This window comes from Bufo gargarizans, chromosome 1 (genome assembly GCF_014858855.1).
Source record: "Bufo gargarizans isolate SCDJY-AF-19 chromosome 1, ASM1485885v1, whole genome shotgun sequence".
Taxonomy (NCBI): domain Eukaryota; kingdom Metazoa; phylum Chordata; class Amphibia; order Anura; family Bufonidae; genus Bufo; species Bufo gargarizans.
The window spans coordinates 138617526-138636048 of NC_058080.1; the positions used below are offsets into that span (position 1 = coordinate 138617526).

The window sequence follows — 18523 nt, forward strand, 5'->3', positions numbered from 1 at the left end:
TTGGTCAGTACAACAAACCTATTCTTTAACAGAGGAGCTCAGCTGAGCACCAAGTCCCATCGTCTCTAATCAACTATACATGGCTCTTCTTGGTAGAACATACAGTCTATAGAGATGGCTCCCTTTATTGTAGCAATCTGTGAGGGCTTTAGCACCAGGACTTCTACCAATCAAAACTTATGACAAGTCACTATGACATGTCCAAACATTTTTTTTAATCATATATACCCTTTAAACCAGGACTCCAGTGCTTCAAGGCCCTGCACATGGGTCTATAACCAGGCAATTATCAGGAACAAAACTAAACAGTCCCCTGATCATTGCCCAGTTGCGAGTGGAGAGGATAGCTGCATTTACATAAAACAATGATTTGCTCTGTGTAGAACGAACAATCACTACTGCAATACAGGGCTGCAGGCATGCAATGGGTTTACGTGCCGCATAAACAAATGCAATTGCCTGAAGAACAAGCATTTGCTCGGTCATGAGAAGCACATTTACACAGAGCAATTCCTGTAAAGGAGCAATAGTAAGAAGGCTCATCCTTGATAATTGCACTGATCCAAGTCCTATGTAAGAAGGCCTTAAAGGGGTTGTCTGGTGTTAAGCCATTGATGACCCATCCTCAGGATAGGTCATCAATATAAGATAGACGGGGGTCCAACTCTCAGCAACTCTCCCCTCCCCGATCAGCTGTCTGAAGAGGCCAAGGCGCTCATGCGAAAGCTGCGTTCTTGGCCATGCATGCCATCTAGATTGGAGCTGCAGTGTAGAGTAATTAAGTCTTCCTCTCCCGTTCACTCACACAGGCTTTGCAGCCTCCGATCGCTGGGGTTGCCGAGAGTGGGAACCCAACTAATCCGATGGCCTATCCTGGGGCTAGGTCATCAATATCCTGAATGCACAACCCCTTTAACCACAGGGCCCAGGTTGGTGCATGTTATTATGCAGAGTTTGTGTTGCTTCCATTTCCATGGTGTCTGTAGATCATACTCACACAAACATGCTTTGCTATCCTGGATACACAATCTGATTTAGATAACCATAATGATCCAGTGCTGACCTAGAAAACCTAGAACTGCTGAGCAGTTAGTATAGTGTCTTACCACCACTATAACAGAAGTTGGTTTCCTCAGGCGGATTGGACAATCTGGCATGAGCAGGGGGCTTATCTGCGGTCATCCTGCCTCGCATGCAACGTATTGGCACTGTACTAGAATTATATTGAGCACACAAGCATCACTTGTCTTTACCTCTGGGTTGATAGTAAATGTTTTAGAAGATTTTCCAACGCTCAGAAGGTCAAATATTATTTCTTTCATTGCAAAATCTAAACGTTCCTATAAAAGAAGAAAAAAAAAAAATTATGCAATAAAATACAACGGCTAAAAGAAAAGGAATTTAGGAATTTACTTCCAGCATGAGTAATACGCCCAATATTCTCAGAATACTGCAGGTATCAGGATTATTTTTATAATGGGCAATAATCTATCATTAAGTGGAATAAAAAAAGCAAATGACATCTATTCACAGAAACAAGAGATTTGTACATAACAATAGGGAGAAATATTAATGGCTTGCCCAACCAAATCTAACTAGTAGGGGCTACTAGGTTAGGACCACCACCTTTCCTGAAAATGGGTTGGTTCCTTGATGAAGCTGACATTATTTTAGGGTTTAGTATTTAGCAACATACAACTCGTTAGATGATTCTTTTAAATGGTCACTAACTTTTCCCACAACTTTGCATAAATCGATAGTAAAAGCAACCACAAGAAACTTGGTAAAATGTCTTATCGGAAAGAAATGTCTAGTTCTATTGTAATCTGTTTAACTTTCCCCCACCCCTCCATGCAAAGTGCCTTTTGGATTGAAAAATGCTTTTGTTCCATCTGAAGACTGAACAGCTCCGCTGAAGGATCATATTACACATGTGAATACAAATCTATGTAGAGGGGAGGGGAAGGAGTGAGCAGCAGCATGAGTGAGACAGAGAAGAAACACACAGACAAGCAGACTGCTGGAGCTACATGGGCTAAGTACTTTAACCACAAGCATAAAGTTTAGTGCTTCTCTGTAATTTTCTCTATGATCCTGGGGCACACTTCTGAGTGAATAAGAGACTGTAATAAAGAGGATTCTCCTCTTCTTTTTGTATGCAGTGAATGGTAGCTAGTCCTCACCCACCATGTCTGAGAGAACTGCAAATTAGACAATCACTATGCAGAGGAAAACTGTTAAAAAATGCCAGATACAAGTTGTAAAGTGGCCAGAAATAGTGTTACTACTCATGTGTACAAACAAATGGTACTATTGATTAATGCAAAGTTTATTGAAAAATATTCTAGTTTTCAAACCAGCACCTGCATATGAATACTTTTGTAATTGCATGTTATTAAAAACTTGTTATAGCTACTGAGTTTTTCATTGAAATCTATCTGTATAGTGCCACCTGCTCTTTTTCCAGTTTTGCTGTCCTGCTCACTGAGATGGAAGAAGCACATGCTCAGTTCCATCAGCTGCAGCAGAAAGGACACCCCCCTAAATTGCCAGATTTAACTAAATCTAGCACAACTGAAGTAATGAATGTGGAGATCTCTGGATCCATGTGAGGTACAGGGCTGGTTCTAGCTTTGTTAGAAAGAGGTTGTCATGTACTAAATTATGTGTGATTTCCATTTTTTATGTTATTCATGGCATAACCCCTTTAGTCAAACTGGGAGTCAAGGAATAATGAGCCATCCATGTAATATATGGATGTGTTGGGTCTTAGAGGGTGAGAGACCCTCTGGAATCGGATGACAATCAACAACCTAATAGAGTTTTGGAAAATGTGATCTTGACATCCAGAGAACTCAGCAGTGGTCAATCCCATTCAAGAGTGTAAATTTAAAGCATTTAACCAACTCACCTGAGCAATGAACTGAATGATCTTGACAAATATATTAAGAGGTGTGTCGCGGGGCACTACGCTACGGGAACCTTTGGGGAAAAGTGCGGATACGATGCTCATAAGGCGGCTGTAACAAGAAAAATTTATAAAGAAATGAAATAAATGAAAACCCCCCAACTTTTCTCCAGTTCTCTACACAATATCACAATAAAATATCTAATTAAGTCTAAGGAAATAGTAGGGGTATTCCACCTTTGCCGTTTTCAGCAACAACTGACAGGAAACAATACATTATCAATTGGTAATAGTGACTGTCTATCCGTAACGTCACCTTTTCCTGCACTCCGTGGGAGTCACATGACATTTTTCACTGTGTTGGTTCCTGACGATATCACATCTATATCTGAGGCATGGCAAGGCTTGTAAGTCTCGACCCTTTAGACCAGGGATCAGCAACCTTCAATACTCCAACTGCTGTGAAACTACAACTCCTAGCATGCGTATGCAGCTTGCTGTTCTTGTAACTCCCATAGAAGTGAAAGGAGGATTCTGGGAGTTGTAGTTTTAGTATAGCTGGAGTGCCAGAGGTTGCTGATGCCTGCTTTAGACACCACATAATCAGTGACCTTGCCTCTGAGGGTGGTGTTCTGCTCATTCTCTTGGACCCTGCCCTGTAGATGTGATGTCAGCAATGATGCCGTGTCTTAGGGTCCATTCACACGTCCGTATGCGTTTTGAAAATTGCGGATCTGCAAAACACGAACACCGGTAATGTGCGTTACGCATTTTGCGGACCGCACATCGCCGGCACTCTCATAGAAAATGCAGTCTCTTGTCTGCAATTGCGGACAAGAATAGGATATGTTCTATTTTTGTGTGGAACGGAAGTGCGGATCCAGGAGTGTTGGTTGTCACAGATCACAACTACGCTGGAGGAGTTAAAATGCGCTCATCATCTGACTTACATAACACAAGGAGGGTAAATGCTGGTGTCATTTATTAATTTATTTTTGTGTAACTGGAAAACCCCTTTAAGGGGACAGTTAAGGAAATAACTGACTGTTAGATGATTACTGAAGTAAGCCTGCTGGGAACCCCAAAAATTAACATACACCTTTCAAATCTGAAGACTTCAAGAGAAAACTATTAATACAGCAGGGGTTTAAACAGGAGTTCATTACATCTGAAACCAGGAGATTTCCCTCTGTGCTTAACAATACAGACGATTTCCGTCGCAGTCACATACTGATACTGAGACTAATTGGGATTATTTATATGAAGTGATTACACCCATAGCCCAGCACAACCAAAGGAGAAAATGCAAGCACAACTTAAAAATTGCGTTTCTGCAGGCCCCTCACTTCATAAATAAGCCGCCGACTTTAGAACGTGGTCCGCATTCACTCACCTTTGTGTTACAGTGTTGCTTTCACATTTTATCCTAATAACATAAACCCACAATAATCTATACAGAGATTCCAGTGCAACTCGGGACATTTTGGGGTCCTTATTCTGAAAGAAAGAGATGAAAGAAAAATGGTCACTTTCTCTCATATTCATGGCTATTTATGTCTAAAACACAGTTTAAAATATGCAGCAGAAATAAATTACAAGTACGTGCTACACCCAAATATATAGAAGATTTACCAAGAAAAAAAAAAGCAAATATTCTGGCACAAAATGCATCAAATAGTGCCATACGTGGCATGCACCACGATTATTATGCATCGTTGACACTGTGGGGGAGATTTTTTAAACTGGTGTAAAGTAGAACTGGCTTAGGGGCCCAGAGCAGCCAATCAGATTCCACCTTTCATTTTCCATAGGAGCTCTGAAAAATGAAAGGTGGAATCTGATTGGTTGCTCTGGACAACTAAGCCAGTTCTACTTTACACCAGTTTGATAAAGCTCCCCCACAGTGTCATACATTTAGTACCTTACTACTGTTCTGTCTCATTCAAGTGGATGGGCAGAGCTAAGTGTAGTACCCCTGGGCACTGTGCCTGGTAACGAAAAAGCTGCACTGCTCAACCAAGTACCATGGGCCACTTCAAATACTGACTGGTGGAGGTCAGAACTCTAAAGATCTAATATTGATGGCCTATTATCAATATCAAAATCCCACACACCCCTTTAAAAGGTAGAGTTTCACACATACAATAATATATGCCACCATAAATAAATGTTGCATACTGCATTTACCAAACCTCAGAAGAAGAACAGAGGACCTCTCATGCATTATTAGTTATATGAGAAATAACTGGATCTCCTATCACTTGGGTACAGCATTCGTCTTCACAGCATCTTCCACAAGGTCATCTACATCATTTACAGTGACGAGTACCTACATCTGGGAACAGAACTGGTAGCTACTATTGGGGGGGGGGGGGGGGGGGGTTGTAAATGATGTGGGCCTGCCATTGTAGAGTTGTGTGCGGCAAATCCCCAGCATTTTACATTACCAGCAAAGTGAATAAAATCTCATCCACGCACTGTGGAGAAAACCTGCAGCTTAAAATGACCAGCACTGGAGGTTTTCACTATTTATGCTGTGGAGTTTATCCGCGGCTTTCAACCTTCACAATGCAATCCCATCAGGAATGCCAAAATGAAAAGCAGACAATTTCGGGCTGCTTTTGCAACAGTAGTTTTCCTCTTCATTGGCTGCGGATTCTCCACTGCGGATCAGGCCGGTGCGGACCACCCTTACTGTATGAATGGCAGAATGTATATGAATGACTGGTGTGGCCCACCCTTACTGTATGAATGGCAGAATGTATATGAATGAAGGGTGTGGGCCACCCTTACTGTATGAATGGCAGAATGTATATGAATGACGGGTGGGGACCACCCTTACTGTATGAATGGCAGAATGTATATAAATGGCGGTGGGGACCACCCTTACTGTATGAATGGCAGAATGTATATAAATGGCGGTGGGGACTACTCTTACTGTATGAATGGCAGAATGTATATGAATGACTGGTGTGGCCCACCCTTACTGTATGAATGGCAGAATGTATATGAATGACGGGTGGGGACCACCCTTACTGTATGAATGGCAGAATGTATATGAATGACGGGTGGGGACCACCCTTACTGTATGAATGGCAGAATGTATATAAATGGCAGTGGGGACCACTCTTACTGTATGAATGGCAGAATGTATATAAATGGCGGTGGGGACTACTCTTACTGTATGAATGGCAGAATGTATATGAATGACTGGTGTGGCCCACCCTTACTGTATGAATGGCAGAATGTATATGAATGACGGGTGGGGACCACTCTTACTGTATGAATGGCAGACTGTATATGAATGACGGGTGTGGCCCACCCTTACTGTATGAATGGCAGAATGTATATAAATGGCAGTGGGGACCACTCTTACTGTATGAATGGCAGAATGTATATAAATGGCAGTGTGGCCCACCCTTACTGTATGAATGGCAGAATGTATATAAATGGCAGTGGGGACCACTCTTACTGTATGAATGGCAGAATGTATATAAATGGCAGTGGGGACCACTCTTACTGTATGAATGGCAGACTGTATATGAATGACGGGTGTGGCCCACCCTTACTGTATGAATGGCAGAATGTATATAAATGGCAGTGGGGACCACTCTTACTGTATGAATGGCAGAATGTATATAAATGGCAGTGGGGACCACTCTTACTGTATGAATGGCAGAATGTATATGAATGACGGGTGTGGCCCACCCTTACTGTATGAATGGCAGAATGACTCTGTACATCATAAAAAAGGCAAAAAAAACAAACAAAAAAAAAACTATGAAATGGTTGCACAACGGCAAGTTGCAGACTAGTCCCACAAAAATATTTGGTCATGTGACTACTTTGAGACTTGGTGTTGTCTGATACCTGACGGCGTGTAGCCCCAGCCTTATACTAGATAGCAGGTCTTTATATGCATAAATGGTAAAACTGGAAGCAACTACAATGCAGAACAGAAAATAATTCAAATTACATTAAAAAAAAAACAAAAAAAAAAAAAAAACTGTAAAACAAAATATTCCTAACGTATATACTATTTATAGTTTAAAGTAACTACAGGGCCCCCCTAACTAAAGCAGACTATGCATTTTAGATAGCAATTGTATGGCCAACAGCTATCTCTCTCTCATCCCTCCATTACACACGCATGCTTGGAGCGGCTGAGTGTGCATGTGTTTGGAATAAGTAGAGGGCAGAAAGCAGCTGCAAGACACCTCTATCAGTGGCTTATCTCCGAGCCAAAAGGATCAGGCATGTTGAAATCCAAAAGCCCGATCTTTATCTTCCCTGACATCTGCCATTGGAGAACCAGGAGGTCCCTAAACCTATCAAACATTAATATGTATAGACAAACTGAGTTCAAATCATGTTTTTGCCCTACTTTTAACAAATAAATTGGGGAAAAAAGGATACAGAAGCGCAGTACGCTACACTTTTATATCCTGCAGAGTCCAGTATAAAAAAGAAAGTATATGGTAGTGTAAACTTTTTTTTTTTTTGTACAGTGGAACTCTATGGTGATGGATGCCACTGTACAGCATCTGTCAGAGACATCCGTTTAACGTGTACATTTATTAGAGACGTTAAACAAAAGACAAAAACGTGATGTGAACCCTAGCTAAGCTTCATTTTATCTCTCTCTCCATTCAGAATGCATTGGGATATGCCTGATCAGTTCTTTTCCGGTATAGAGCCCCTAGGACGAAACTCAATGCCGGAAAAGAATAACACTAGTGTGAAAGTACCCTTAGTGTTCCCCTTTTCATATACCCAAGATAATTACTTTACTCTCTCTCCATTCAGAGAGAAAATCAGAAGAGAGAAGTCAGACACAGTTGATCCCCTGCCATCAAAGCCACCCCCAACGACCAGACAAAAGTAAATCTATGCCCATCAGTGAATAGAACCAGAACTGAGATGAGACTACAAGCCCCAGCATGCACTGGCACAGAATGGTGGGAGTCGTAGTCCCTATACCTGATCTGCAGGAGTTGCAGCAGCCGACCCCAGAGCTGGAAACCAATGATTCCCACATAGGGGAGAGAGGGCCTTCGGTGACGTCACGTTCATGTGATCAGTCACATGACCTGAGGGATGGCCGTTTGGTAGGACGCTTGGTGTGGATAAATGAGTGACACGTTCATGCAGCAGAGCTGTGTGTCGTGACTGCAGTAGTGGTGTGTGTGAGCATGCGCATTAGGTTGCTGATGCATGCAGAGCTGGTTTTGTAATGTGTGCAGCAAATCTATGTGCGTCACGTGTGAAAGAAGCCTATGTGTAGTGGTTGTGTAAGCAGTGCCGTTTGTGTAATGTGTGCAGCATATCTTTGTCTAGTTTTGTAGCAGATCTATGTGTGTAACCTGTACAGCAAATCCAGGTGTAGTGTTTGTATAGTAGTGTGCAATGCGTGCAGCAAATCTATATGTAGTGGTTGTGTAGCAGAGCTGTTTGTAACATGTGCATCACATCTGTGTAGTGGTTGTGTAGTAGGGCTGTGTGTGTACTGTTTGCATTATATATAGGTGTGTAGTGTTGTGTGTGCAGTGCTGATTGCATGCATGTGTTTTTGTAGCATAGATGTGTGTGTAATGTGTGCACCAATTTTATGTATAGTGGTTGTGTGTAACATGTGCAGCAAATCTGTGTAGTGGTTGTGTAGCAGAGCTGTATGTGTGCTACAAATCTATATATAGTGGTTGTGTTGCAGGGCTGTGTATGTGTTGTGCGTGCAGTGCTCATAATGCATACATGTATTTGTGTAGCAGGCTGCGTGTGTAATGCGCGCAGCAAATCTGTGTAGTGGATGTGTAGCAGCACTGTGTGCAACGGTAGTGCAATGCTACGTCAACCACTGTAAATGGTGTAAAGTAAGATAAGAATCCAGGTTCACCTGCATTATATGTTACTTCTAAGAGCTCATTCACACAACCATATGGTCGCCGTTCCTGTGTTGCGGTCTGCAATATACACAGGCACCAGCTGTGTGAATCCCTTTTCACGGATGCAGACCTGTTGACTTGAATGGGTCTGGAAACCACAAAATACGCCAAAAGATAAAGACATACCCTATGATTTGCCGTATCTTGTCCATCACGGAGCAATTCAAGTCATTGCATCTCCATCCGTGACATGCCGTTCACATGTATTGTGACCGCGTTTTGCGGACCACTACTTGGGTTCTGCAATACAGCCACCGTAGCCATATGTTTGTGTGAATGGGCCCTTAGGATGGATTCACATCACAAGTTTATCCTCTATTTAACCCCTTCTAGGCCAGAGCCATACGTGTAAAAAATAGGAAAAAATAAATAAAATAATAATAATAATTTGCCACATCCGTAACAACCAACTGTTTAAAAATATCACATGATGTACCCCATCAGGTGTACTTAAAAAATAAAATAAAAAAATACTAAATAAAATCCGTCAGGAGCCAGTTTTGGGTCACCATCCACCACAAACAGAGTAACACCAAGCAATCAAAAAGTCTTATATCACAAAATAGTACCAGTGGAAACGTTACCTCTGCCCGCCAAAAACAAGAAAAAATTGAAAACCTATGGCTCTCAGAAAATGTAAAAAAAAAAAAATATATATATATATATATATATATATATATATGCAGAGAATCGGACAGCACTCCAAGACTTGAAAAAAGTAGAAATCTTTATTCACCCATGTGAAAAATAATTGCAACGTTTCAGCTCACAATCGAGCCTTTCTCAAGCAATGAAACACAAGACTGTGCATGTCTTATACAGCTTTTTCAAAAATCAGACAACCAATGAATTTTACAAATCAAGACATGTGACTAGTGAACATGTGAAAGTAGTTCACCTCATTAGATCATGTGAACAATTACTTATGCAAAGTACCATACTGCTGGATACACAGGGATGTGTCCATTAGTGTTGTATCCAAGCTTGTAACATTTAAATAACGTATACTACAAAGTGCATATGTGCATAAATAAAGTGCATGAAGATACAAAAAAATTAAATCATGTATTAATGTTTAAAATCATACACCACAGAGGCTGAGGGAAAACAGTGAAGGTTTGATCATGTTCGACAAAACCGCATGTTCATGTGAATACTGGCCAAAAACGAAATAAGAAAGGGAATATTTATACCTGGCAGACGGATACCAGAAATCCTAATGTGAATTATAATGATAATAAAAGAAAGAAGAGATTGCCACAGTTGTCCACATCCACATCTTCTCGCGCCCCTTTTTTAGGGAAGGAAACAGCATCTGTAAACGGAACCGGACCCGAAGAGGAGGACGTAGACACAGACGGCATAAAAACCCGGAACAGCAAGCTACGACCACAGAACAAACCGCAGCAAAGGAAGAAATGACTGTCATTAATTTATCCTCCAAGTTACTCACACCGTTTCAAGTGAGTGTACTCTCTAAGGGATTATCATATTGTCCAAATGCACATGTTAATTGGTTTAATCTTGAGACAGATATGTGTGGTTTTTTTAGATCTATAAAATTAAAAATATGGTTTCACAATAAAGTGCAGACTGACTCCCCTCCTGCGAGCGAGTTTTGCATGAGGAGACTCAGTCTACCAGGGAAAAGTACCTTCACACCAGTGGTTGACAACCCTGCGTTGGAGGCCTTTATGAATGTGGTTAAAAAGGATTTGTCCGCTCTGAAATCATCTGTTACTCATAGATTTACCCGTCCTAACATGACGAAATTTGAAATAGCCGCCTTAGATCAATTAAGGAATGATCCCCATTTGGTAATTAAACCTGCCGATAAGGGTGGGGGGGTAGTCATCCTGGATAAACATAAATATATTGCGGAAATAGAACGTCAGCTTGGTGACACAAATGTGTATTTGTTGATTAATTATGACCCAAAATTTGAGATTGCTAGGATTATTGGACAGTGTCTTACTGATGCATTGGCGGCAGGGGTGATCGACCGGGATCTTTGTGAGTACCTTGTGGTGACACATCCAGTCACACCTGTGATGTATGTGCTTCCCAAGGTCCACAAATCTCTGGTTGATCCCCCTGGCCGGCCGATAGTATCTGGCTCTGAGTCAATATTCAGCAACATTGCAATTTTTTTGGACAAGATACTTCGCAATTTTGCGACAGGGGCGACCTCATACATTCAAGACACGACCGATTTTTTGTGTAAACTCAACGCAATTGAGGTGGATAGAGAGCAGACATATATTCTTGCATCTTTCGATGTAGTCTCTCTCTACACCTCAATTGACCACACGTTGGGCATAACGGCTGTTGAATGCATGTTGGCACTCTCCTCAATGACTGAATCAGCTATACATTTCATTTTATCTCTTTTGCGCATTGTTCTACATTGGAACTATTTTCTGTTTCAAGATTCCTTTTATAAGCAATTAAGGGGAGTAGCGATGGGGTCGAATGTGGCCCCAACGTTCGCAAATATTTTTATGCGAAAATTTGAGGAAGACGTCATCTATGTTTCACACCACTTCAGACATGTTCTGCGGTGGTGGCGTTATATCGATGACGTCTTCCTCATTTGGACTGGCACGGAGAAGGAACTAATTGACTTCCATATGTATTTGAATAGCATTGATAGTGATCTCCAATTCACTTTGATTTTCTCACACACTGAGGTACAGTTCCTTGATACCACGGTTGTCTGGTCTGGGGAAAAGTTCCTTACTAAACTATACACTAAACCTACTGACAAGAATACCATATTAAGGTATGATAGTAATCACCCGAAAAATATGGTTAGGCATTTACCGTACTCGCAATTTTTGCGGGTGCGTAGAATAACATCAGAGGAGAGCAATTTGACGGAGGCCCTTGAGGATATGTCAAGGAAGTTTGAAGATAGGGGTTATCCGCCAAAGTTGCTACAGACACATAAATATAAGGCCCTGGAGATGGACAGAGAGTTGACCTTAGTGAGGAAAGATAAGGAAAATCCCCAACGTCGGATTCCTTTTATCTCTACTCATACGGAGGAAAGTGCAGCTATCAGCAAGATTATTAGAAAACACTGGAGTATACTGGGCAATACCTTCAGTGATATTGAAGAATTTAGACTGCCTCCCCTGTTTTCATACCGGAGAGCTAGCAGTCTGAAAGACCAATTGGTGAGAGCAGATTGTGGCTCAAGGCAGCGAGCACGTCAAATGAAATTGTCAAAATATGGATTGGGCAGCTTCCCATGTTTAAGCTGCGTAAATTGCAAATACATAGGCAAGGGACGCAGCTTTATACATCCTGCCACTGGTAAAACTTATCCTATTAATTTTCATTTGACGTGCAATTCTAATTTTGTAATCTATGTGTTAACCTGCCCATGTAAAATTCTGTATGTGGGAGAAACCTCCACTGATTTGAAAACCAGGTTAAATAACCATAGATTTTCAATTCGCCAAAAACGACATGATTTACCAGTACCGAAGCATTTTTCTGAGCAGAAACATTCAGAACGTGAATTAACATGCTGGATTGTAGATCATGTACCTTCCCCCAGGAGAGGGGGCAATCGAATAAAAATATTGAAAAACAAAGAAATGTGGTGGATCTACACTTTAGATAGCCTAAAACCTAAAGGGTTAAATGTGGAATATAATCCTGGATGCTTCTAGATTACTGTTTGCCTGATATCCCACTCTTTATGCTTTCTGGCATGATCCCTGTTGTGATGATGGAATTTAGATAAGATTCACAAGCATATGAGTAATTTTCTCTTATTTGTTTTTTAGACACCACACAGACTGATGCGGAAACAGTGAACATAGAAGTCTGGATACATGCGACAGCTTGTGATGTTCTATGTGTATGAATTTAACTGGATAGAATTTTTTCTGTTACTGCATCCACGATGTGTCAAAACCATTTTTCTGCTATCAAGTGATTTATATGGGAGATCCCCATTACACTGTCTATGGACCGTTATAATGGGACGGTTCGGGGTGCACTACATTTGCATGTGGTGTCCCCCTTACCTGACCATAACTTTGGAGGGGTTGATCTACCCGGAAGGTTGGATCCCTCTCTGATTGGTCCTGACAGTGAAGCATATACAGTGTCAAGCGCTTTGCTACAAAGACGATGCCTTTAATAATGTCACATTGTGCGTATGCAATAGCTCCCACACGGCAAAAGTATGATATCTGGCTGCCGAGGATATATTGGAGCGCAGTTGCGAGCGCACATTGTGGGTGGAGGTTTGTCTTTGACATGCTGTGGTTTTGACAGTATTAGTTAACAGGGCTGTTTTTGGCCAGTATTCACATGAACATGCGGTTTTGTCGAACATGATCAAACCTTCACTGTTTTCCCTCAGCCTCTGTGGTGTATGATTTTAAACATTAATACATGATTTAATTTTTTTGTATCTTCATGCACTTTATTTATGCACATATGCACTTTGTAGTATACGTTATTTAAATGTTACAAGCTTGGATACAACACTAATGGACACATCCCTGTGTATCCAGCAGTATGGTACTTTGCATAAGTAATTGTTCACATGATCTAATGAGGTGAACTACTTTCACATGTTCACTAGTCACATGTCTTGATTTGTAAAATTCATTGGTTGTCTGATTTTTGAAAAAGCTGTATAAGACATGCACAGTCTTGTGTTTCATTGCTTGAGAAAGGCTCGATTGTGAGCTGAAACGTTGCAATTATTTTTCACATGGGTGAATAAAGATTTCTACTTTTTTCAAGTCTTGGAGTGCTGTCCGATTCTCTGCATATATTACAAGGTGGAAAGCTCATTCCTTTGGACACAGCACCTGAGCCAACAGACTGGTGCCGCCAAATCTCCTTTTCTGCTATATATATATATATATATATATATATATATATATATATATATATATATATATATATATATTCTGATGAGAGGCATGGGGGTTCATATAAGGGCTGATGAGATGATATATATGTAGATAGATATATAGATCAGTAAATATATATCTCTACATATATCGATGTGAATATCTTCTGCCGGTGTGAGCTAGGAGATGATCATGTGACTGTTTGTAGGCAAGGTTAGGTTGTGCAGAGCAAGCACTGCAGGGCAGGGGGCGGGGCAGATTATTCACACCCACAAATATTCATGAGGGAGAGCTTAGTCATTGTTGTTACACGCCCCCACAGCTTTGCTGCAGCATATAAACAAAGCAATAATAACAGAACCATGCAAAGGTGTAAGTATTGTTTTTCTCTTAAGAAATCAAGCTTAACTAATGTATATGTAAGCCCTGAGGAGTTTTATCATTTTTTTTTTTTTTCATTACTCGGATAACCCCTTTAATTTATTTAGATACTGAGGTAATGAAAAAGGTGTAGACATCCTCTGAGTATCTTTTTTGTTTGCTGTTAACCTTCTCTAATGGCGGGTTTACATGGGCCGAGGTGGAGACGATTGCCGGGAAGGAAGAGTTCCTTCCCGACAGTCAGCTGCTCTTTTGTTGAAGGAGCCCGCCACATTCAGCATACAGCATCAAACTTTCTGGGCAGCAGATCTGCTGCTCAGAAACAATAATTTACGTGCCTACAAGGACGAGATGATTATCCGAGGAACAAACATTTCATTTGTTGATCGGTGGCACACTTAGACGGGCAGATAGTCCGGAACGAGCTTTCACAGGAACGTTCGTTCTTGATAATCTGCCCGAGTATTGAGCTGTGTAAATCCCCCTTAAACCATGTCCAGCATCTGATGGACAAGGCCAGTGGAGGTAGCAACTCCCATGTAAAGGGTAAGACTGAATGCACATCTGCGGAGGGGGTTCCGGCCAGAGCCTGTGTCGCAGAATCGGACGGGATAAAAAAAATAGCACAGGATGCAGCGGTATTGCTCCTGGCAAATTGCCCGTATTCACACTGGAAACGCGGCAGACCCCCTTATAGTAAATGGACGCCATCGAGTTCCGACAGTGCCTGGCATAGGTCAGATCCGGCGGTTCCAGCATAGGAACAGAATCCTGCTGAGCCCTAGGCAGGTGACCATACTGAAAGGTCTAAAGTCGATAGAAAATATAGCTCCACGGAGCAGCGTCCCACATGAACTCACCTGAAGAGTTTCTATTTGTTTTCTGATACTGTTGTTAGATGGCATCTAAATAAAGCAACGTGAGACAGCAAAACAAACATGAGAATGGAGCCACATGCATGTTAGATGAAAAAGCACAAAACATATAGCACAAAACCAAAAGAAGCCGGGGAGGCCCTATCTACTAATGGATATGCTGTGCATTCTACAGAAATTGTCACCTAGACAATGTAAACATGATCAGCACTTGGCTTTATATACAGGCATGAGAGAAACATACACCTGCTTCAAATTCACTGGTTTTAGGTATCAGAACATAATAAAAAGCATCTGGTCTTATAGCAAGTCTTAAAATTAGGCAGCCTCAGATGAGCAACAACGCAAGGCAAATTACAGTCATTATGTAACAAGACCTAGGTCAAAATGATGTACACCCTTACTGCTTCCTCTGGATTTAAAAGGGTAAGTAGCAACAAAGAGCTGCTAATCAAATACCCTCGACTAAATGATCATGGATAAGTGTAGTCAATTCAATAAAAGCAGAAGTTTTGGCAGTTTGCTGGTCTGGAGCATTGTTAACACAATGCGAAGGAGGAAAAACAAAAACAATAATCTTAAAGAAGCAATTGTTGCTGCCCATCAATCTGAGAAGGGTTAAAAGGCCATTTCTAAGACATTTTAAGTTAATCATTCTACAAACTGGGTGAAATAGGAAAATAATCAAGGTGTTGCAATGGCGCTGTAAAAATCCAGACCTCAACTCAATGGAAATGCTGTGGTGGGACCTTCAGAAGAATGCCCACAAACCTCAATAAACTGAAGAAGAGCGGGTCAACATTCCTCCAGAAGAATGTGACAGACTGATAAAATTTTTTTTGTTTTTTTTTAGCTTTTCCATTTTGGCTTAATTTTAATGAATTAATAATTGTTAAATAATGACAAGATGGAATCTGTTGCATGCTGCAGTTCATCGGAGGTTGGATTCACCCAATTTTAAGACGGACCCGATGTTTTCTTTTTATTATGTCCTGATATGTAAAACCATAAAATTCTATTGTTTTTCTCAGGACTGTAAATGTAATTACTCTCCAAGGTCATAATTATTTCTGTAAACTAATGCAATCATCTAGATTCCTGCTGTATAGGTGTTAAACTTCTAGTGATCTTGGGTGGTCCCATCAATCATGCATTTATCACCTATCCTATGTCTTCTTTTTAAATTGAAGGATTTTAAAAAGGAAAACCTACACTTTCACATAGTAGTAAAGTTCCACCTGGAGGAACTGCAGTACTAGCAGTACCCTACCAGACATCCATTAGGCTTCATGCGCTTGAGATGGCTTGTATGGACATGCAAGCGCTCTGTGTGCCGCCACGAGGCTGCGTCTGCATAATGTGGCATGTAATGTTTTATGCCCCGATTTCTTTTTCTCATAGATTCTTATGAGTGCCTCCACGTAGGCACACACAAGTACAGTATAGGTAAACAGATTTTTAGGCATGTTGTATTTGGGATCCCGAATATGGCCATGTACATGAGGCCTTCATCTGATCGCTCACTTCGCATGGGGTAACTCCAATAATAGACTAGGCATTGGCAGTAGTGTGCAGAATACATGGAGCAAATGACTGCTTTAACTCCAGTGAAAAGAACTGTAAAGGCCTCCATATAGCCTCATGCATATCGGAAAGTAGGCACTTGACGTGCTTCTGACTGGTGCCTCCATGTAGCATGGCTTCCTCGACAATATGGCATGCAGAGGAACATTCCACACAACTGTGTGAATGAGCCCTTATTATTCTATAGGCTTACATCGGCCATGATATAAGGCTAAGCTCACATCAGCAATTTTTAATTTACATTTGCTTTTATATTATAACTGACTTTTACAGGACAACTCTGCAACTCTACAAAAATTAAATTTTTATGCTATTTATGGGTACAAATGTTTTACGGTGTATTAAGCTTTGTTACATATAACTGCTTTCTTTTAATCTTGTGTAACCTTAAAGGCAGTCCTGTAGAGCTGAAGGGAGCAGCAACGTGCATGCGTGACCACTGCTCCAAACCGGGGAATAAATATCCCACACTCTCACGATTGGACCTCCAGGGACTCCACTATTTCCAGCAGTCCCATAGAGAATAAATAGAGCAGCAGGATGCATGCTCGGCCTGCCCGTCTATGAAATTGGGGGGAAGGCCCCCTTTCTCTGGATCGTTGGGGAGTGATTGGTAAGTTATCCCCCATCATGTGGACACGGGTATGACTTCTAAACTTGGCACAGCCCTCTTAAGTACTGTATGTACCCTACATTTAAAAAACAGAAGATTTTTTTCAGGCACATGAGAGATGGATTAGAGCATGCCATGGGTCAGATAATACCGGTTAGCAAAAATGGCAACAGAACTGCACATTTCAAGTATTAAAGAAAATAAAAAAATAAAAACTTACGTGGTGCCTTTAAGTCTACTTTCACACTGGCGTTTTGGCTTTCCGTTTGCGAGATCCGTTCAGGGCTCTCACAAGCGGATCAGTTTTGCCCTAATGTATTCTGAATGGAAAAGGATCCACTCAGAATGCATCAGTTTGCCTCCGTTCCGTCTCCATTCTGCTTTGGATGCGGACAGTGAAACGCTACTTGCAGCGTTTGGTGTCCCTCTGACGAAACTGAGCCAAATGGATCCGTTCTGACACACAATGTAAGTCAATGGGGACGGATCCGTTTTCTATGACACAATCTGGCACAATAGAAAAATTGATCCGTCCTCCATTGACTTTCAATGGTGTTCAAGATGGATCAGTCTTTGCTATGTTAAAGATAATACAAACGGATCCGTTCTGAACGGATGCAGACGGTTGCATTATCTGAACGGATCCATCTGTGCAGATCCATGACGGATCCGCACCAAATCAGAGTGTGAAAGTAAGCCTTAGACGAAAGGGTGCGAGGTAGAGATGAAAAGAAAATCAATGCAGCGTGAATGGAACGATAAGCAGTGGGATGAGATATGAGATGAGCGGCCATGACATTCAGATTACTAATCACAGACGTGCAGCCGATTATCAGGAGCAGCGCTCGTCTCCCAGTTCATTTCATTCACATTACTACAAGTAGAAAGCAGTAGCGCTAGAGGAATGTATTCACCTGCTCAGTACAGTAATAGGACGAGTAATGCAATTATTTCAACCAGCGCTATACAGAAAGTCAATCCAAACACAATATGAAGAAAGGAGCTCGAGGTAACAGTACAGATTCATTCAGGCGACAGATTGAAACAGCAAGTTAACTGCTTGATTGGATCCGAAGATGGCGGAAAGAAAATTGCGAGATAAAATTAAATACACGGATTAAGTGCAGGATTGTAATCTGATCCGTGCCTGAATCATCCAGTGGGGTACGGGCACCTACCTTCAGATGTGACAAACAGTTCTGTAAGAAGATGTGCCAATTGTTGAGGAAGAACTGCTTCTGGCTCACACACAGCAAGCAGGTAATCAGAGGGTATAAAGCCTGCGAAGGAGAAGTCAGCACCATTACAGAACCATCAGATATCTGCCTGAGTCCTTT

At 41.3% G+C, this 18523-nt stretch overlaps 1 protein-coding gene across 10 annotated transcripts in view; it reads right to left on the reverse strand.

Moving 5' to 3' along the window:
• Positions 1–18523, reverse strand: part of FRYL (FRY like transcription coactivator) — a 317468-nt gene that overhangs the window by 102266 nt on the left and 196679 nt on the right. For 6 of the 10 annotated variants that reach the window (XM_044298955.1, XM_044298912.1, XM_044298895.1 and 3 more), the window contains 5 exons: positions 18365–18466; positions 14975–15019; positions 4302–4405; positions 2912–3020; positions 1254–1340 (listed from right to left, as the gene is read on the reverse strand). In XM_044298955.1, coding sequence (XP_044154890.1) covers positions 1254–1340; positions 2912–3020; positions 4302–4405; positions 14975–15019; positions 18365–18466 — 447 coding nt within the window. The remainder of the gene's footprint in view (positions 1–1253; positions 1341–2911; positions 3021–4301; positions 4406–14974; positions 15020–18364; positions 18467–18523) is intronic. The other 4 variants (XM_044298931.1, XM_044298963.1, XM_044298939.1 and 1 more) reach the window with 1 other exon arrangement.